The following is a 22323-nucleotide window of genomic DNA, read 5'->3' on the forward strand; positions in this document are numbered from 1 at the left end:
TTACTTCATTTAAAGAAGGTGGTCTTCATTAATCATATTGCAATTGATAACAACGACTCCTAGTGACCGATGTGTGGAGTTTCTCCACTAGACCAATCAGAAATATTCTGTGTTAAATTGACCAATTAGCGACGTGGACTATCGGACGTGATTTCGTTTGAAGATACGGTCAGCACAATCTTATCGTTTTTAAAAGGGGAAATCCCTCCTCTTTTTTCGATTAAAATTTGTTAGGGAATTCCCCCCACAATGCATATCTTTGTATTGAAGAGGGTATAAATATTGCGGCGATCACAAGTTGCGTCTTAAACTCGCTGCTCTGTTGCACATAGAACGTGGTTTTGACCGTCGATTATTTGCTTCATAACAAGTTTTCTTCCAACTGCGAAATCAAAGGTAAGTCATGCACATTTGCTTCATTGATTTTTAGTGTCTACATAAATTATTTCTAAATTTCTATTTAAAAATTAATGATTCTATACTTACGAGTTTAAAATATAAAAAAAGTAAGTAGAAATAGAGCAATATATTATAATATGTAAAATATGTGAAGATAATATGCAGAGATGATAATAATATTTTATTAAATTTTTAATATTTAACATTGTAATATTTTATTAAATGTTTGCTACAAAGAATTATTTAATACTTAAATAAAAGTCTGCAAAGAATATATAATCAAAATAATAATACGTGATTTTGAAAATTGATAAGTGAAATATTATAGTGCAATAGCTAGTAGTACACATATAGAATTGTTTCTTAGAATTTACCCTGAAACATGGTAATCATGGGACAATATGTATTCGAAGAATTTTATAAGAAATTTCTTGGATTAATATTTATCACAATAGAAATATTAAGATCTATTACAATAAGAAATAAAATATATTTGATTAAATTTACTACGTATTAATATTTTTTATTGTGGTAAATATATTTTAATCAGAGAAATTCTTATAAAATTCTTCCAATATATTGTCCCATGATCACCATGATTTTCAGGGTAAATTCTAAAAGAAAATGCTCTCCATGTACATATAATGGCTAATTTAATATGAAATTAATATATTGAGAAATACATTATACTTTTTATATTAAAATATATTTATCTTTCTCTCTCTCTTTGTTATAGTTATAATTAATTTAATGATTTATTTTAACAATTGTGTGGTGCGGTATATTAATATCCTAAAAGATGTAAAAAACTGTAGTCACCAGATGATAATTAAAAAATGGTAGTAATTTAATCGACCAACTTGGGCAAATTAAGTGATCTTTATTCAATATTCACATTGAATATTGAATAAAGATCACTTAATTTGCCCGAGTTGGTCGATTAAATTACTACCATTTTTTAATTATCATCTGGTGACTACAGTTTTTTACATCTTTTAGGATATTAATATACCGCACCACACAATTGTTAAAATAAATCATTCAATATTCACATTGAATATTGAATAAAGATCACTTAATTTGCCCGAGTTGGTCGATTAAATTACTACCATTTTTTAATTATCATTTGGAGGCTTCACAGTTTTTTTACATCTTTTAGGATATTAATATAGTGTTGCTCTTTGGCGAGAATTAATCCGTACATCAATAAACTGCACCGAGAAGAGAGAAATATTCATTATATTTCATTTGTATAAAATTATTTATACAACTTTATCTCTGGCTCTTCTCTGTATATACGAGCCTCGTATGAGCCTGACATAAACGATATTCATATCTGTATACGCACGCAATTTTATCGCGTCTATTCAAGAGAACTGCTTCGCAGCAGGATTCCTTTGCACGTTCCATGTCGCTGATTTTTAAGAGAAACATTGCGTATTTTGTCCAAGCTTCGGGATTACTTCTATTTATCGCGATCGCCTGCGAGAAATATCGCGCATAATAACACGTTTGATTACCTCGATATAGAAGATTGAACGTACAGTCTGATGATGTCGCCTCGCATCGTCGGTATGACCCAACTCGTAAGCTTCTTCGGCATAAATGTACAATTTTTCGAATATCACCATTTTTGGCACTTTGTTGTTCACGAGACGACTTTCGACGATCTTGTTGATGGCCAGGTGCATTCGTTCGACGAGATACGTGTATATAGATGTCACAAAGTTCTACATACAAATTGCAATTAGCGAGAAAATTTATCTTCCTCTGCCAGATTTTATGAATGAATCTATGGCTAAAGAGGATATCCTTTTTACAGCCGCAAAACTGTTTTCGTGCTGAAATTTATTCAGCATCAATGTCTTTGTTAAACGGAATGATAGATTCAAAATTAATCTTTTGATAACAGTGTTTTATATATATAATTAGATAAATAATAAATTTTTAGACCTGACTGTCGGTCGAGTGTACTTTATGTACGCCCGTCTTGAATTTCTGATCCAGCATGGAAATGACTTTTTCTTTCAAAGTGCTACGTACACTCAAGTACGTACCAGTTTTATATAGATATTGCGTGAAGCAAGTTAATTCATCCTGTAAAAATTGCGACAAATATGTATAACATAATAATTTTTTATTTTCGTCAACAATTGACCTCACCTCTTCGGGAACGAAGCAATATTTCTTTTTAGCTGTTGTTTCTAAATTATCCGAGTCATTTTCTTGTCTTCTCGAAGCGGACAACTTTTCTTGCTTTTTTTCCTCGCGAAAGTCCTGACGAAAAATATATCTCACATTGATATAAGTGATATTTTAATTTTTCGTAATACAAAATATATCTGAAATGAATTATCTTTCAATAAAACGTTACGATATAAAAAAACTTAATACCCTATAACTCTCTGTAATGATCTCCACTAATTTTTGAATACAAGTTGCGTATTGTTCCTCCGCCACATCGTCTGAATAAATATAAGGCTGTTTGATTATCTTCGGTTTCATCATTTTCTCGATTCTAGCAAAATCAGTAAAGTAGGAATAAATTTTAAAACATGGTTCGATAACAGTTTATTCACATTGAATATTGAATATTGAATAAAGATCACTTAATTTGCCCGAGTTGGTCGATTAAATTACTACCATTTTTTAATTATCATTTGGAGACTTCACAGTTTTTTTACATCTTTTAGGATATTAATATACCGCACCACACAATATTGTTAAAATAAATTATTAAATTAATTATAACTAACAAAGAGAGAGAGAGAAAGATAAATATATTTTAATATAAAAAGTATAATGTATTTCTCAATATATTAATTTCATATTAAATTATATGTACATGGAGAGCATTTTCTTCATTTGCCAGAGTTGGTCGATTAAATTTCTACCATTTATTAATATCCTACTTAATATTTGCAATTGAAAGATTTGTAGAGAAATATATACGGGATAGACATATTGAGTATGATAAAATAGTGTATATTTCAAGTAATATAATAAAAAAGTCTATATTTAAAATAAAACAATATATAAAATTTTTATACATTTTTTTATGTGATGATTTTTTTTATTAACCATGCTTGATTGCTCGATTCTCTTTTCTTCGATCTTTTTTCTTTGATATTTCTCGACCGGAATCTATAATGTGTGTGAAAAATGTATGTATCTAATTTAATAAAACTCTATTTTTTTGTATTTTCTAGATGGATTCGAAAGATCAAGCTAATCGTACTAACCAACGCAATCCGAATAATCCTCGAACTGGCCCTGGACATACTGCAGGTTACCAAGGCGCGGGAACTAAAGCGGATTTGGATAATCATGCCAAACAAATGAATCCGAATAATCCAAATTATAAAAAGTAAAAACTATTCATGTTTTACAACATACTAATGGCATTGCAAACATATAATAAGCATTGCTGAGATCATATATTATAATAAAAATGGCGTAAAATCGTACATATCTCTTTTCTCTTCTCGTATCCTTTTATTATCTTTACATATTTATTTCTACGTTCCTATCCAATATTTCTGTTCCGAAGTTTGCTCCAAAGATATTAATCGTAATATTTAAGTAATATTAATCATAGTATATAATTAATTATTTATCGTAGAAGCTAACTATTGTATTATAACATAATTATTGAAAATCTTTTTTTTTTATAAACGTCTTTAATATAATTCGTATGGGAAATAAAGTTTCTTGCAAAATTAATTTTTTGATGTGCGCATATATATCATTTATAAAATACGTAGAATAAAAGAAAAAAGAAATATTTTGTCGCTGTTACATGAAAAAATAAGAACAATTAACAATTCAAATTATCTGCCGGGCTGTTGGATCCAGTATCCCCAGGGAGCGAAAACATCACCATTTTTTTCTTGCATAGGGCCACGGAAAACTTTTATTTTGACCCGTTCAACATCATCTGTAAGCGGAGAGCAATTATATATTTTATTGAGAAATTATAATCTTTCCTATCATCTTGCTTATTAATTTTAATGTTATTTTAATATTATATTAAAATATATTATTAAATATATTATTATTAAAATATATTATTAATATCGAAAGAAATTGCATCTTTTTCTTTTTATTATTTTGCACTATTTTATCAACGCAAGCGCTTTCGTGTTTTATAATATTATTGCCGCACAGTCTGCGATATTACCTTTTTTTTCCAATTTTGTGACGTATAACGCTTCTTGATTCATCGCAATTTATCATCGCAGTAAACATCACTATTTGAAGCAGACTGAGTATAAATAGCGTACACTACACACAAAAAGTATTAATCATTTGATATGTGACTCAATATTCTATTTCGCATTATGAATATTATTGCGAAATTGCAGCTAAAGATAGAAGATTTAAAAATGCAGATGTCTTTCATAATTAATGATACAGAAAAGATAATGATGCTACATGAAACAAAAATAAGTTGAAAATATAGAATAAAATTTTTTTTAAACGAGGCTTTATTTTTCAGAAAAATCGACTTTAAATTTTGAAAATTGGAAAATTCTTTTTAATTTAAATGATCTCTAACGATTATATACATTTTTTTATTTCGTGACTATTTTAAAAATTTGTATAAAAAATTGTGTATTTACTCTATTAAAAAAATTAATTTCTTTAGATACTTTTATGTACATTTTTTAATAATTTTAATTATTATTTTAGTAAATGGGGGTGAGGAAATGTTGGTTTTTATGTCTATATATTAACAATCACTATCGCGAAATGAGTGATGAATTCGAAAATGTAATGAAAAATTGTTCAAGTTTAAAAAGTCGTCAATATGTTATTAATTTTCGCGTAAATAAGTAGCCTTATATAAAAGATTTCATTTTACATTTTTGACTTATGTGTGTATATGTTATTTTATAGAATTTTCGTATCTTCTATAAAATTATTATCTTCCCGTTGTATCATTAGTTGCAAAACATGCTGTATTTGCATATAGTCCGCGGTCTGACTCACCAATAATCTCATCGTGATCGTCGTAGAATAGCTGACTGAATCTCCGAATTAAGGAGAGGAGAAGCTTATATGTATTTACGTGGCTGCATTTAGAGCATGACCAGTTTTCCATCTCGCGGTTTGAGGGACCGTTTTTCTAAAGAGAAAGTCGTATCGTCCTACGAGACAACGACAACATGTCACTGAAAAAACAGCGAAAACCTCAATCAACGCTTCTTGTTAATAACATTTCACCTGAGCGATCTGTGTCCGGCACTGAACGAATTCATCGTGACGTTGCAAGGACATATTTAACAGACATAAGTACTTCCAAACAGTCACGTTACGATTGTCGATTTGATTCGCTTCTGATAAAGCTGCCTCCGCTTCCGTAAATCGCTGCAACTAATTATTTTTATAGATATTATTTTTTCATTATATTTTTTCAAGGATATTTTATATCTTCTGGATATTCTCTAAATGTCTTTCGGACATGTGTGCTGTTAGGGACATGTATAAAAATAATTTTTAAAACATTCATATGCGATTTACTTTGTAATATAATTTTTTTTAATTAGCAATTTTATTTTTCAGAAGCTTGAATTTTATTAAAATCAAACAATCCAATAATAGGCCAACTTGTGAGCCGAAAGATTAAGAAGTTACAAGATTTTTTATTAAAGACATAAAATAAAAAATAATACAAAATAGAATAGAATTAATCCAATTAAATAAACAAGTAAACGTTTCGACAGTACAACTATCTTCTTTAATAAATAAATAACAATAAATTTAAAAAATATTCTTACATTAAAAATTCTTTACATCCTCAAACTTATTAGAAAGAAAGAATCTATATCTAACTGTACGAAATTAACTAATTACAGATTTTTAAAATAACAATACATATACCACAACATGATACGACTATCGTTATGGTTACGCTACAAATTCCATTAAAATAAGGCGCTGATAATTCTAATTTTTATCGATGGTAAACGCATAAAATCAGATTTCTTTAGATTCACATTTTTCAAACGTCTAAAAGTCATGAGAATTCCGCAGTTGTTTCCTTCATTGTAAAAATTGTCCTTGTGATAACGAAACCGTTATAGAACGTGATGATAAGTTGATGAGATACAGGAAATTAAAGTTTCCTGTTACCATTGTATTGAAGAAGATAGTTATACTATCGAAACGTTTACTTGTTTATTTAATTGGATTAATTCTATTATATTTTATATTATTTTTTATTTTATATCTTTAATAAAGAATCTTGTAACTTCTTAATCTTTCGGCCCGCAAGTTGGCTTATTGTTGGATTGTTTGATTTTAATTTATACACGGGCCTTATCTTAATTTCATATTATTTGCATTATTATTATTGGATTTTATTTTTATTATTGAATTTACCTCGTAAAAAGCGATTCCCGCACCTAGCCACGTTTCTGCCGTCGGTGAAGTCCGGCATGCGTTGAGGAAAACTTTTAACGCGCGCTCGTAATTGCCAATATCTTCGTAATACAGTCCCATTCTATCGACAGTTGTTAATGCTGTCATTAATAACTCGTCTTCTCTTTCAATCATCTTACGTAATGCAACGAGACAAACATTTTTACCTCGTTTGTACGAGATGCAAATCGTCCGGTCGGTTATACATCGCGTTAGAAAATTCGTAGCAGCGAATAGCTTCTACAAAATCGCACTTTTCAAAATAACAATGTCCCATTAAGCCGCTGATCGAGTAATCCTAAAAATATTTTTGAAATTTAAATATTTGTATTATTCACGAGTTACATCAATTTTATATAATTAATTAATTTTCTATATATTTATAGTTATCTACGTTTCTATATATTTTATCTAAATCGATTTATTCTATCATTTCCATAATTATAAAATTAAAATTTAGATCAAATCAACCGGTTGAAATATTTGAAGGAAAACGAAAGAAGATAAAAATATGACAGACAAACCAGTCCGTAGATAGATTCAGCTTCTCTTAAATACAACAAAGCATCTTCGTATTGGCGTGACAAATAATGTTGCACGGCCAGATAATATAATACGTGGATAGATCTACCTGAGCGAGTCATTTCTTCCGCAAGTGCTAGGCCAGCAAACTGTGTGAATACAAAGTGTGACGGCGATTTGTTCGTTTTTATAATTAAAGATAAATTTTTAAGATAAGATTGAAAGATACATTACGTCGCAAAGATGTAACTTCATTAAAAGCGTGGCTGTTATCATGTAAACATTGTCCTGTGGACAGTAAATAGTTGTCCAAGCGAGGGGATCCTCACCCGCAGAGATCTCCATCTCTGCATCATCGTCCTTTATGCATTTTTCTGCTATTCGTAAAGTGAGATGTGTTCCTAAAAGAAAATAGAGAAATAGAAAAAATCATTTTATATTTTTTTATATAACGCAGATTTTTTATACATATATAAAAATAATTTTAAACTATTGTTTAATGCGCGATTTAATTTATATACGTAATTTTTTAAATAAAATTAAAAATTAAATTTGATGTAATTTATTTAATTATAATTATATTCTATATTAAATTATAATTATAATATAATACATTATAATTATAATTTATTATTATAATTTATTATTATGTTAATTATATAATAATTTAATATAGGATTTCTGTAATTTACCGGGGCTATAATTCATGCGAATATAAAGCAGATGCAAGATAACCCAGCCTTCGACGAGTCGTGGATAAAAATCGGTAACAGCTTTTTGAAAGATCTCGGCTTCCCGATAGTGTTGCTCTTTGGCGAGAATTAATCCGTACATCAATAAACTGCACCGAGAAGAGAGAAATATTCATTATATTTCATTTGTATAAAATTATTTATACAACTTTATCTCTGGCTCTTCTCTGTATATACGAGCCTCGTATGAGCCTGACATAAACGATATTCATATCTGTATACGCACGCAATTTTATCGCGTCTATTCAAGAGAACTGCTTCGCAGCAGGATTCCTTTGCACGTTCCATGTCGCTGATTTTTAAGAGAAACATTGCGTATTTTGTCCAAGCTTCGGGATTACTTCTATTTATCGCGATCGCCTGCGAGAAATATCGCGCATAATAACACGTTTGATTACCTCGATATAGAAGATTGAACGTACAGTCTGATGATGTCGCCTCGCATCGTCGGTATGACCCAACTCGTAAGCTTCTTCGGCATAAATGTACAATTTTTCGAATATCACCATTTTTGGCACTTTGTTGTTCACGAGACGACTTTCGACGATCTTGTTGATGGCCAGGTGCATTCGTTCGACGAGATACGTGTATATAGATGTCACAAAGTTCTACATACAAATTGCAATTAGCGAGAAAATTTATCTTCCTCTGCCAGATTTTATGAATGAATCTATGGCTAAAGAGGATATCCTTTTTACAGCCGCAAAACTGTTTTCGTGCTGAAATTTATTCAGCATCAATGTCTTTGTTAAACGGAATGATAGATTCAAAATTAATCTCTTGATAACAGTGTTTTATATATATAATTAGATAAATAATAAATTTTTAGACCTGACTGTCGGTCGAGTGTACTTTATGTACGCCCGTCTTGAATTTCTGATCCAGCATGGAAATGACTTTTTCTTTCAAAGTGCTACGTACACTCAAGTACGTACCAGTTTTATATAGATATTGCGTGAAGCAAGTTAATTCATCCTGTAAGAATTGCGACAAATATGTATAACATAATAATTTTTTATTTTCGTCAACAATTGACCTCACCTCTTCGGGAACGAAGCAATATTTCTTTTTAGCTGTTGTTTCTAAATTATCCGAGTCATTTTCTTGTCTTCTCGAAGCGGACAACTTTTCTTGCTTTTTTTCCTCGCGAAAGTCCTGACGAAAAATATATCTCACATTGATATAAGTGATATTTTAATTTTTCGTAATACAAAATATATCTGAAATGAATTATCTTTCAATATAACGTTACGATATAAAAAAACTTAATACCCTATAACTCTCTGTAATGATCTCCACTAATTTTTGAATACAAGTTGCGTATTGTTCCTCCGCCACATCGTCTGAATAAATATAAGGCTGTTTGATTATCTTCGGTTTCATCATTTTCTCGATTCTAGCAAAATCAGTAAAGTAGGAATAAATTTTAAAACATGGTTCGATAACAGTTTATTATTTCGATTAGACATGATATTTTTCGCTATGATATATTTCTGAAAAACGAGTCATAATCGACAACTTACATGTCCGAAAAATCAGTTTCAAGTCTACAAGGAATAAATGGATAATAAAGCTCGACTTCGATTATGACGAAAACGGGCTCATCGGTTTCCGAAATTAACGGAGTTGCATTTTGCGAAAATTCCGACTGAATCGACTATTTGAAATAAGTTGAAGAAAATTCTAGTTATATGTGTAATATTCTTTCTCTTTTTAATTTTTTTTAGGGATTGTATATCAGTTCACTTTTTTTAAGTCTCGTTCCAAGCTGTTATTCCAAAGTTCTAAGATATTTTTTTCTAAACCAGTCTTTTCAGCCATATCGGATATGTTATGAGTGTACAATTGTGCTATTACTCGAGTACTTTTCGCTGCAAAAAATATTTGATATCAATATTTAAGAAGAAGAGACTTTTATATTCTTCAGATTTTAAGCCACAGCAATGTTTATAAAAATATGGGGAAAAGACAGTGCATTATTTATTATTTAAAATAGATTCACTTGCACGTACTTCCTGGAAAGACAAGTTCCGATAAGTCAACGTAACACTGATAAAATTGACATTTAGTCTCCTTCGACCTAATATTATCCTTCTCTGTATTTTTTTCGATCATCATAAATTGAAACGGCCAATATTTATACCTTTGAATATAAAATTTATTCTAATATTCAATACGGAGTCTTAAGATTCTAATGTAAAAAATTATAAAAAATATGTACTTGACAATACGTTTCTGCATTGTTTCAATTCCTGCATCATACATCACGTTACGACTCATAAAATTCCACTCGATCCTTGGTTTGTCCTGACATACTTTCTTCTACAAATTAATTGCATATCAATCTATCCTTAATTAATTGAAATGATGAAGGTTGATAATGGATAAAGATTCGATTAAATTGCGAAACTGCAAGTGTTTTAAATCTACCTCTAAATCGAATTTTGCATCGAGTGTATTTTTTATATTTGCATAATCGCGACTAAGTTTCCACTTTGACAATCTGGCGCGACTTTGCAATTTCGATAAGCTCTGCCATTGTTTCGTCCTTTCCACATCGCGATATTTTGTCCATTTACCATCTTCGAATATTACATTTTCCGGAATCTGTGATTCAAAAATAAATTTTTTTTTAACAATCAAATGTCACACACAGAGATTCTTATTTTTTATTCTGTATTATTCTGTATTATATTTGAGTTTTCGAGATACCTCATTTTTTAATATGTCTATATTGTGTATTTGCTGTATTTTTTTTTGCTTTTTCGAGTCAATATTTCCTCGTGTAAAAAGTGTGCTAATCCTGTTATAGTTACATATTAGAAAATGATGCATTTGAATATTTTGCCAAAGAAAAAAACGATTTATTTTTCAAGGAATTCAGTAATATCGATCTTCTGTAGATGGCGATATTTATATATTATTTTTTCACACTATATTATATATAAAATAAATTTATTGAAAATAAAGCAATAAGTGGAAGCGAGAGTTAGTGATAACGATTAGATAAAATTATAATCTGTTGTTTGCTCGGAATATGATCTCGTATTAAAGTTGCTTCGACTTCCTTGATTCCATTCTTAGAATTGCAATTATCATCTGCCTATATTATCTGCTTGTATACTTTCATATCTGTTCTGTTTATATTTCATCGATATACCTCACTGTATTCCGTACGTCATTGCAACTCGTGTAAAATTTTTTTCGTACATATACAGATACTCTTAAAATTAATTATATTGAAAAAAATGAAAAATATAAAAACAGTATTTTATTAAAATAATGTTTTTGCTCAATTTAACATATTGATATAAAAATGAACAAATTGGCCTATTTTTAGTATATTTTTTAATTGATTAATTTTTAACACATTTTAGTTTCTTTCTTTTTTACTCTTTGCCATTATTTATTGCATTTTTAATATTTTTTTATTGATACGAATTAATTATTCTTTGATTATCTCATCGTCAATATATATATATTATTGTGCCCGCTTTGTATTCTGCATTTTCGACAAAGAAGATTGGTGGATTATAAATACTTTCTATTGTAATACTCAGGAAATTAATTCTCGCTTTCGAAGGAAATTGCCATTATTCATTGCGCTTTTAATACTTTTTTATTGATACGGATTAATTATATTCTTTGATTACCTCATTGTCAATATATACTATCGTGCCCGCTTTGTATTCTGCATCTTCAATGAAGAAGACTGGCGGATTATAAATACTTTCTATTGTAATACTCAAGAAATTAATTTTTGCTTTCGAAGGAAATATCTTTTCATCGTCGCAGATCATTGTTGCGTTTATTATAGGAAGATTTTGCCACGAAATCGCATTGCCATCGAGCGATAAATGTGGCATTTGTACGATTAATCTTTCAGTGAGTAATTTTTCACCTGTGATGATACGCAAAATCTGATAAGAAAAATACTGTAAATATAATTTAATTTCATGCTTTTAATTTTAGTACAATTACCTAATAATATCGGCATTAGATCAAGACTGCAGAAACCGATGACATTTGACGACGTTAACGTCTCTTTCGAAGTACTTACTGTTGCTTTTTTCTTCGAATCCGTGTTTGATTTGACAGAATTTATCGAACGCTGATTTTGAGTTTCGCACATTACTTTTACTGACGAAACAATAAAAAAGTATAATATTTATTATATAAAAATACAAAAATATACATATAATAATAGTCAATTTTAATGGAATAAAAATATAACAGTTACATTAATTATAATTAAAAAAAATTATTACATACATGTATATTTATCCTAATAAAATATAAATTATTTTTTTGTTTCATATTGATAAAAATAGGTTGTGAAATAAAAATGCATGCTTTACTTAAAATCGGCGTCGATACAACTGAATTCATGCTATCATGATCGTTAATTATAAATGAAAGTTCAACGGCAAAATTGACATCATAAACTTGTGGTGGTTCCTTGAAATCCGGATCGATAAAAAGGGGAATACTTTCTCCCAGCACTACGTCTTTGTGCATCACGACAAACGATACGCTAGTTTCTTCTCTCATAGTCTATATTTGTTTCGTGAAAAAATAAAGATTTTTTTATAATTATAAAATAATTGAAAAAAACTTACGATATTTTCAATAGATTCTATAATAATTTTGATGCTTTTCTCCTCCGATGCTTCAATTGATTCGTCTTGAACTGAAGATTCCTCCATTGAAAAATATATTATCGCTAGGCCACAAACTTTTAATTAATTATTAATAATGCAAGATAACAAATCTAACTTTTTAATACTTTTTCATAAGAGTGTAATAAAATAACTTAACATAGCCTACTCTTCGATATTGATAGAAATGATAATTGCGAGTTTACTTTCAATCGTTTGTTGATGCCTCGAAAGAGACTTCAAGTCGAAAGAGAAGAAAAATTTTCTGAATCACGATAATATGAGTATTTTCAAAAAATTTCATTCCAAATAAGTAGACTATTATATGATATAACAATATTAATTTTATTTATCAATAGTATATATATATATATATATGTGTGTGCCTTCTCTCAATAATAAATAACAAGCAATTATCTTTGGTACATACACATATGTGTACGCGTATAAATTATTTTATATTATATTGTACATATAAATGAATTCTCTGATATACAATTCTAATGGACGGCTTACAAATCACAGAAAAGAGAGAGAGAGAGAGAGAGAGAGAGAGAGAAAAGTCTCAAATAATATTCAATAATCATTTTCATAAACAAATTCTAGTCTTATAGCACTTGATATTTTATTATTCGGTAAAAATTTATAAACATTCGTCAATACTTTCCTTTGTAGCGCGTTTAGAGTAATATTATATATTCAGAAGTTACAATTGGATTTACAAACAATAATTATGGTATCGAACTAACGAATTTAAACTTTCGACTCACGTCGAAAGCATCGTCGATTCCGAAGCAAATTAACTCATCGCTATCGGCAATGGTCTCTTTTTGTCAGCTATATTTTATATTTTTCTCTTCCTGCAACTCATTAATATAGAGTTGGTGAAGACAACAATGAGACAAAAATGTTTTTTTTCTTTCTTCGAAACACACAATGGCGTCGATACAATTTACGTCACGAGCGCTACAATTAATGTATAGAATTGAGCTAAAATTTTGCGATCGCGAAATTTCAACAATCGTCAAATACGAAGGCACTACAGTTCTCCAAACTTGCACTTACGTCAAAGTGCACATCCTTTATACAATCATATAAAAAACTAATATACATGCGTATATGTATTAAAATTACAAGTATCAAAACTTCGCCGGGTTCATTTTGTGATGAGAGAAAAGGGAGACGAAAATCGTGATACGAGATGAGCTCTTTCTCTCGTTTTTTTCCCTGACATTATACAATCACTAAAATCACATCATTTCGCTCTATTGAATTTTCAGAAGGAAAATATACAGATAATACGCAGGGGAGAAATGGCTGCTTGCTTGTCTCTGGTATATACGTTGTAGAAAATTCTTGTCATGTCCTAAATCGACTTTTAAACGGATCATTAAAATCGTTTCTGCGTAATACAGCAGTCTTCTGGGGTAGTTTGTTTAACGACAACAAAGGGCTAAATAACATTACGCAGATTTAATTCGGACGGAACGATAGGGGTTACAAGGTCTTCATGGTTTTGTCGATGTGTCTCAACGTCGTTTCCGGTACTGCGTCCGTTAACGCTTTCCGAAATCCGTCGCAGCGAGCCAGGCGTCGAAACATCTTCTTCGCATAATTCCTAAAAAAAATTACCGACATTTTAATAGAAATTTAATAGATAATTTAATCGAAATTTTAATATAGAAATAGCAATTTTATTGTTAGATGTGTGAAAGAACGATAAGAGTCGATTTTACCTGGCGTCTAGATTTCCGTCCATCAACAATTTTGCGCCTGCATTTAATAGTTTATCCTTCCCGTCACGTGGTAAGATCATAATGTGATCCGGTCCGATGCGATCGGTGATGTCGAATAGCAATCGAGCGGTCGCTGCGCGTACGATACCGTTTTGATGGCTGTGACAGAATAATTAAGAAATGAAACAATAATTAGGAAAGCGATAAAAAATATGAACAATATATACGAATTTTTTCTAGTAACTTTAAGTTTACCTCGCTCCCCGAAGTACGATAATACCGATGGTTTTGTGAGGCGGAAGATACTGCACCATCTGATCCAGGGCCGCGTTACTGTCTGCTCGAAGGAATCGATTCGTATCAGCTGTTCTTTGAAGCAACGGTCCAGCTATGTCATCCAAATCCTATAAAAAAAAATTTTTTACTGTTCTTTCACATCTAAAATTGCTATTTCTAGCAAGTGCAATTTTTATTAGAATTTCGATAATTTTTTTTTTAGAAATTGCATGTTCGATAAAAATGATAGGCGTCAGGTAAAGTTACAAAAATGAAATCAGATTTATGCAGAGGGAGGTAAAAGTGAAATTTTTATTGTTTTCTCTAGACAACTTACGGAAAATATCAAGTTTCATTTTTTAATTCGTTTGAAATTTCAGAAAAAAAATGAAAACTCGATTTTTATCTCCTCAGGGTGGGATATAAGAGCATATATTTATATAACAAACCTTCTTTATTTTTCGGTAATCATCTCTTAAAATGTTTGACACTTATTTAGATATACTTTGTACATATATATATGTACATATACATATCGATGTGAATTCGCGTTGATCGATAGCGCCAATGGAATTGATAGATCGCGATGGTTTGTTTAGGAATGTAATTGAATTCTCTATCACTGGTTAAAACCAGTTATTATTTATTCCCGTGTAGACTTGATCTATATCTACCTGATCGATGCCCCGGATCTGCGAGCTGAAGACATCACCGGCAGCGAGACACGCGGCACGAGCCACTTGCGAACGAAGGTTCTTTACATGTCGTCCGAGAAGCCGACTTATCGTTCCGGTCGCGCACGCGTCCAGATACTCCGGATGCTGCTTCGAGATCTGAGACAGGCTCTTCAACCCCTTCATCGTTACTTCCCTGAAACGTATATTTATGTAGAATACGAGGATATTTGTTAATTAGTACTTTAGTATAGAAGGACATTTTTTGCAAGACTTACCAATCTTTATTATCCAATTGTGCAAAGCATTGTTGCACCATTCTCTTGGATTTTTCCAGAGAGGACTTCTCGGTCGGAGAGGCTCTTTTGTTGGAAGGCGCTCGGTATCTACTGACACTACGTATCGGTACTTTCGAAGCGATTCTTCTGCGCGACTCAATAGCTTTCCCAGATTCAGGCTGTGTAAGAAAAATTTAACAAATGTTATAGATGATAAATTATCTGATTGGATTTTTTCGTACCGCCAGTCAAAAAATTAAAGGAATAAATATTTCTCGGCCAATTGGCAATTCTTTATTTAATAAATCTCACGACGTTTCGACTATAGTGTTGGTTCTTTTCAAGTGTACTATTAAAACATTAAATTAATATTCTAATTTATATCACTTCTTCATTAACAAAGTCTTACTTGTTTCACGCTAATGAAAAGAATCATTTTTTTATCATAAGCTGTACCTCGATTTTCAATATTCCCGGCTCGGTATTCGTTTCACTCGTACTGTCTTTACTTTGTCTGTCCTCCAAGGTGTCGTTCACGCTAGACTCCTCTTCCGTAAACTGAAACCGTAATTACCGTAGATTAATGTCTTCTTAGCAAAGTTACACACACAATTTCTTACCTCCTGCGTATGAATCTGATTACGCGAGTTCTCTAGATTCTCGGCAGTCTCGTGAGAATGGGGTCTCGACGCGATGATGATTGCCGGTGATTCACCGGTCATATTGATGTCTATGAGCGGGCGAGCGATGGTGTCCAACGATGATTGAACGGAAGCATCCTCGTCAGGTACTATGGAAGCGATTATTCTCTCCTCGCTGAAATCCCTGGGATTCTCGGCCTGATATCCACACGATTAAATGTCAAATAAATGTATATCTTTTATCATAATAAAATTTTATCAAAATAAAATAAAATGCGCCAACGATCAATTATTAATAATTCTATCAATTTTTGAGGACCGATTATTATTAATAATTTTATCAATTTTTCTACAATTCGCCGTCTACTAACCAAATTGCGCGAACCGCAGCGAGAATTCCTTTTGGACGGCGATTGATCGGAGATTGGCGAGTTATTGCTGCTGCGATTCTCGGGCGATCGGTAGAGCGATTCCGATTTTTTGGGACTCGCGGTTTTTGTTTGCACCGACTCCTTCATTATTTTTGGATCCTCCTGATAGGGTGAAACGCGTTCGTTCGGGGTTACAGGTACGATGGATCTTCTTCTAGCGCTCGATCTAACATCATCTGATTGCGAGCCGCAACTGCAACTGCTTTCTGTGCTCTCGCTGCGATTTTCGTTCACGATTAGCTCTCCATGAGTCGAAAGCCTCGAAATCGACCCCATTCGACTCCCCGGCTTCGCGTCGTCCTCACTGTTCCATTTCTTCGACGCCTCGTCTGGTACTTTTGCCATCTGGCTCGAGTATTCCATCTTGTCGGTGTCCAACGGCGTCTGAAATTGTTCGAGAAGATTATGTTATCCGGATTATTCGCATTGTGTCAAAATAATTACAGTAAAAATATCCAGTTAAATAATGACATTTGATTCAATGAGCAAAGTCTCTAATTTTTCTCATATTAAATATTACATATTTTAATACACATAATGATAATATTTTTTCTTTAGATGTATTAAACTTTACATTACTATATAATAAAGAGAGAAATTAGAAAACAGTAAAAAGTAAAATTAAAAAAAAAGTGTATATTTTAAACAGAGAATTTATTAATTTCTCAAGTCAATTTTTTAAGCACACTTTCATTTTAGTTTGACGTTTAATTACCGTATTTAATGATGGAAAATAAAATGTCGCGTCAAACGACGAACGCCGTTCTTTAAATTTTCGCTGAGGAAGTAACGACTCCACATATGCGAAAAAATCTATTATCGAACTATTAATCCTCATTGTTGGTGAGTCACCCTGTATGTGTGAAAATTATGTATTTGCTGATTTATTAATTAGGGGGCAGGGAAGATTCGTCGACGTGTTGTCGGTCAACAAAAAAAAATCTGGATAATCTGGAAAGGCGTTTAATTCTTACGAAAAAGGAGTCGACGTAGTCGCGACCACCCTGACGATTCGTTGTGATGACGTCAAACGCTGGATCGTCATTTTGACTTCGCGGGGTCGACGATCCGCTGTTGTCACTGTCGTTGCCGTTGTAATTCCGCGACCCCGCGACATCCTGATTCTTGTCGACCCCTCGTTGATCACTCCTGGAAACGTCCGACGACGAGCTGTTTGCGCTTCCGGGGTGACCGCGCGCGACCGAGAAAGACCGCAGAAATTCTGAAAATTTTTAGAGGAATTACAGATTTTTCTTACTTCGTGAAAGAGACGGATAATGTTTGCTTTCCCTACCCTAAAAAAATTTATTGAACTGGAATAAATATTTTAATACTGCCTTAGAAATCATTTATTTGAAACTAATAATATTGATCTGAAAAATATTTATTTGACATGAAAAAATCCTTTTCAGAATAGATAAATATTTATTTGTTTCAAATAAATGATTTATTAGACAGTACTGAAATAAACATTTAATAATTTTTTTTCAGTGTACAAAATTTGAGGACAGATGAGGCCACAAAAGGATCGATTTCCAGCTAAAAAATGTAACATAAAATTTATACACACAATTTTATCTTTTCTAAGTCGCTGGATACGATTATAAAATTTTTTCCTTTATTAAAATGATAGAAAAATGATCAAAATTCTTATACGTCTAATTTATGTTACAATTGTTTAAGTAGAAAAATTCTTTCAATTTTTACCAAAAATATTATTATACTCTTATTCTTATTTTTTATGAGAAAAATTTGACTCTCTCTCTCTCTCTCTCTCTCTCTCTCTTCATGTGATGTGTCTGAGAAATATTTTACTGATTCCATATAAGCTATCCAAAAATGAATATAATTCGAGGGATAGATGGACTAGTATCGATCTCGCTTTTCGTACGATGCAATGCGCGCGGTTCGATCGTACCTTAGACTTGACCAGCGGAATATTGATCACCGGCTAAGTCTAACGAAAGCTCCCTATATGTATGCACGACGAGGTGAAGAACCTCTCGCTCCATTTCCATTGTCTTCAGCTGCGCGTTCGTGCCGAAAGCTTCATTCGGCAGTTTATTCGGCATCGCCTTATCGTTCCGCATCTCCAACTAATCCATCGAAATGATCCCCCGAATCCTCGACAGACAGTCGCAAGCGCAACTTCTAACCGATCGGTGTGAACCGCCATAGTGTGTCATATTTTTTAATCCAATTTCGCGTGAAAATCAAGGAGTCGAAAATCTCTAAAGGGTGGTGATTAATTTTTTTTTTTCGAAATCAAGCATAATAGAAGAGAGCCTAATTTAAAAAAAATGGATACAGTGGAATATTCTTAAAAAGAGTAGGACTTACCTTGGTACCGGAATTCCTCCTTGTTCGAGTTTTGCACCTGATAGTTCTTCGCCTCCGGCGACAAGTGACGTTTGTTTCGCACATTGTACTCCTCTTCCTTTACCGCTTTGTCGCTGTAAAAAAAGAATACGGAAATAGAAATCGACTTGAAAGTTTCTACGCAATCTTGTATATTCGCGCTCTACGAATGCGTTATTAATATTTTAGCAGAGATGCCTCGCGCGATCGCGCAAAGCAGTATTTTTACATGAGCCACATATATATATATATATATATATATATAATATATATATATATATATATATATATATACATATATATATTATAGATGCTTACGTAAGTTCAATCGCGTCAGTATCGCGGAATTACGAATCAGGCAGTATGAATAAAATAACATGAGTGTCACGATTGACAAGGAAGGCCAACGTGCGTCTTTATATACTTGAATATATGTATTTTTCTATCTCCACACAGATGTTTTCCACATTTACTCTGGCGACGTTTTACTTTCCTAAAAATTTTGACTGCACATTACCTTAAAGTGTTTTTAAATATTAAAAATCATTTTCATATATCGCACTATCTTTCTTTCTCTCTTTCTTTCTCTCTTTCTTCTTTGATCGATCTCAAGTTTATCTTTTCTTAATAAGAATTCGAAAAGCATTAGCTTTTCCAATAGCGTCCTTTTTGTGATTGTTTAAAATAATAATTATTATTTTGATAATAATAATAATTATTATTAATATTAATTTTTTAATAATAACATAGGTCGACAAATAAAATTTTTGTCAAGTAATTCTAATCAGAATAAGTTTTTCTTATAGATTTTCGATTATACAAAAAAATGCCGCTGTCCAAATTACTCCATCACGTTAAATTTTTAAGAGAAATTAACGATTTATGTGATATTTCTATAACTGTTCCTAAAATAATAAAAGTAGGTAAATGTTTGATTTACATATTGATTTCTCATTAGCAAAGGATACAAAATTGTCTAACAAATAGCAAGTATTTTCACTAATCTTTGACAATAAGTGAAAACAAATAGTTGGATTTCAATTTTATTACATTATTACTTTTCTTTAAAATATATATAATTTTATTTAAAATATGTGAAAAAATACAATTCTAATATGATTGAAACAAATTTTTCAGAATCAAAGAAGTTTTATTAAATTTTAATATAAAAAAATATTTTCTTTTTAATTTTTGTTTTAATGTCACTTAAAAATTTTGACATTTTAATAGTAAAAATAGATTTATTTAGTTAATGAATATATTTATTGTATTAGATATTTTTCGTTTAAATCGCTAATTTTTCTAATTAAAAATCTATAAGAAACATCTGTTCTGATTAGAGTTACTTGACCAAAATTTTTTCTCTGCCTGTGTAATTAAATTAATATTAATAATACACGGAAAGAATTTTCTTGTAGAATTTTACCCTGGAAATCATAATAATCGTGGGACAATATGGTATTGGAAGAATTTTATAAGAGTTTTACTGATTAAATATTTACCGCAATAAAAAATATTAATACATAATTTTTATTATGTACATAATAAACTTAATCGAACATATTTTATGTTATTGTAGACATTAATATTTTTTATTGTGATGTAAATATTAAATCACAGAGAAAGCCTATAATAAAATTCTTCCAATACTATATTGTCCCACGATTACCATGATATTCCCATATGATTACCATGATAAATCAGGATAAATAATAAATAAAAATAATAAAAAAATATAATAATAAATAATAAATGGGGATATTCTAAGAGAAAATTCTCTCTGTGTATTAAACATCATTATTTTCATAATAATTATTATTTCATATTCTGTACGAATCGCGCTATTATTTCCCTTCCGCAAAGAAACTTGGTCGTCGACGAGACGATGAACGTCAACGTACACCGTGTCGCCGTTTCGGTTGAGCCTAAGGGCGATGACAGGCGTGGTGGCTGTGGTGATGACAGTCGAGATGGACGCGGCGCCGTCGTCCACGTCATTGTTGTCGACGCCGACCGATTTCCTGCATCGGAAAATGCACGGGCAGCATCGGAGAACGGCGTCCGCGATCTTGTGCTCCTCCTTCGCGTTACTCGGCCAGGAGCAAAATTTCAGGATCATCCTTCTTCTCGTCAACGATCCCGGTTCAGGGTTCTCGTCCGAGTGATCTCCGCGACTTCTTCATAGTTCGAGCGATAATTCTACACCTCTATATCGCGCACTAATCATTTGTACTCTTTCACTTAATTAGGTAGCAATCCATCGTTCGCGAATCATGTCATTAGAGAATGTCCACCCTCTCGTCCGCAAAGGAAGATCGCTTCTGTTAACCATCGATTGACTTCTAATGACGCTTATTCGTTCTATCAATTTTCCAACTCGACTTCTTGATCTCCGAGCCATTTTCTCTTACTTTCTATTTAATTTTCTAATGGACGAGTGATGGTTAATGTTGTGTAGCTTACAATGATGGGACGGTAGCGATGTAAAAGGTTAAATATCGCAAAGTCTCGACCTTTTTCAAATCATTAAAAAGGAGAAATAGCCGCGTCAGAGAAACTCTAGCGAAAGAATCAATCGATACTAACGACTATTTCAAAGTTCACCAGCTCTGCGCGTTGCGAAATATTCGAAATTGATGACGTCGGAATAATTCGAACGACGCGACGCAGGAACTCGCGTTAGATCGGGCCACCGATTAATTATCGATCAGACGTCCAAGAAAAACTCGCTTTCCGAGGTTCAAACTGACTGCTATATTTTTATTTAGTTCTCGTTTATTTCACACTATTCATTCCTATACCTTTATTATTATCATTATTCATATTTTAATTTTTTTCATACTATTCCATTCTATTTGATTTGCGCGGCTATTTTTTCCTCAGCCTTTAACATTTCCCGAGTCGTCGTTCGTCCCGATTAAATCTCTGCATATATTTTCGCAGACGATCGAATTATTCGCAATTATCCTATACAGTCGCGCATTCGATCGAGATTTTACGATACTCATCGCGCTACCATCTCTAGGAGAGACTTTTCAAGGGCGAACTTGCATAGTACGAGTCCACGTGTACGTCGCGGATATATACACACACTCGGATGCACTCGGGGATGCGTTTGCGGCCCGATTCAAATGACAGAGGTCGACGACACTCGCGTGTCAAACGCATGATTATT

At 31.8% G+C, this 22323-nt stretch overlaps 2 protein-coding genes across 3 annotated transcripts in view; both read right to left on the reverse strand.

Moving 5' to 3' along the window:
* Nucleotides 1–3619: 3619 nt before the first annotated feature.
* On the reverse strand, nt 3620–12228 carry LOC114946076 (cilia- and flagella-associated protein 70). Its single transcript, XM_085488515.1, has 21 exons — nt 12078–12228; nt 11750–11997; nt 10527–10703; nt 10318–10418; nt 10109–10239; nt 9843–9967; nt 9620–9753; nt 9369–9492; nt 9138–9251; nt 8928–9071; nt 8519–8704; nt 8323–8456; nt 8037–8185; nt 7579–7745; nt 7347–7493; nt 6990–7120; nt 6784–6904; nt 5626–5775; nt 5392–5549; nt 4580–4683; nt 3620–4336 (listed from the first exon to the last, which is right to left on the reverse strand). The coding sequence occupies exons 1-19, from the start codon at nt 12226–12228 to the stop codon at nt 5481–5483; spliced, it is 2703 nt and encodes a 900-aa protein (XP_085344641.1). The 3' UTR covers nt 3620–4336; nt 4580–4683; nt 5392–5480.
* A 1126-nt stretch (nt 12229–13354) lies between these two features.
* The window catches only part of LOC114946075 (uncharacterized), a 31861-nt gene continuing 22892 nt past the window's right edge, over nt 13355–22323 (reverse strand). Inside the window, exons 18-28 of one of the 2 annotated variants that reach the window (XM_029322490.2) lie at nt 19131–19243; nt 17765–18012; nt 17506–17643; nt 16731–17174; nt 16339–16557; nt 16175–16276; nt 15719–15897; nt 15441–15636; nt 14746–14894; nt 14491–14649; nt 13355–14372 (exon numbers count right to left, since the gene is read on the reverse strand). In XM_029322490.2, coding sequence (XP_029178323.2) covers nt 14252–14372; nt 14491–14649; nt 14746–14894; nt 15441–15636; nt 15719–15897; nt 16175–16276; nt 16339–16557; nt 16731–17174; nt 17506–17643; nt 17765–18012; nt 19131–19243 — 2068 coding nt within the window. In that variant the 3' untranslated portion in view covers nt 13355–14251. The remainder of the gene's footprint in view (nt 14373–14490; nt 14650–14745; nt 14895–15440; nt 15637–15718; nt 15898–16174; nt 16277–16338; nt 16558–16730; nt 17175–17505; nt 17644–17764; nt 18013–19130; nt 19244–22323) is intronic. The other variant, XM_085488623.1, reaches the window with a different exon arrangement.

The sequence above is a fragment of the Nylanderia fulva genome, unplaced genomic scaffold (assembly GCF_048542155.1).
Source record: "Nylanderia fulva isolate GAGA-0341 unplaced genomic scaffold, ASM4854215v1 Scaffold7, whole genome shotgun sequence".
Classification (NCBI taxonomy): Eukaryota; Metazoa; Arthropoda; class Insecta; order Hymenoptera; family Formicidae; genus Nylanderia; species Nylanderia fulva.

Coding starts and splice junctions, on each gene's coding strand:
- LOC114946076 (XM_085488515.1), bottom strand. CDS start 12,228: ATGTGCGAAACTCAAAATCAGCGTTCGATAAATTCTGTCAAATCAAAC. Junction 9,072..9,137: donor ATTGCTTCGTTCCCGAAGAG/GTGAGGTCAATT, acceptor CAATTCTTACAG/GATGAATTAACTTGCTTCAC. Junction 8,457..8,518: donor CGAGGCGACATCATCAGACT/GTACGTTCAATC, acceptor TATTTCTCGCAG/GCGATCGCGATAAATAGAAG.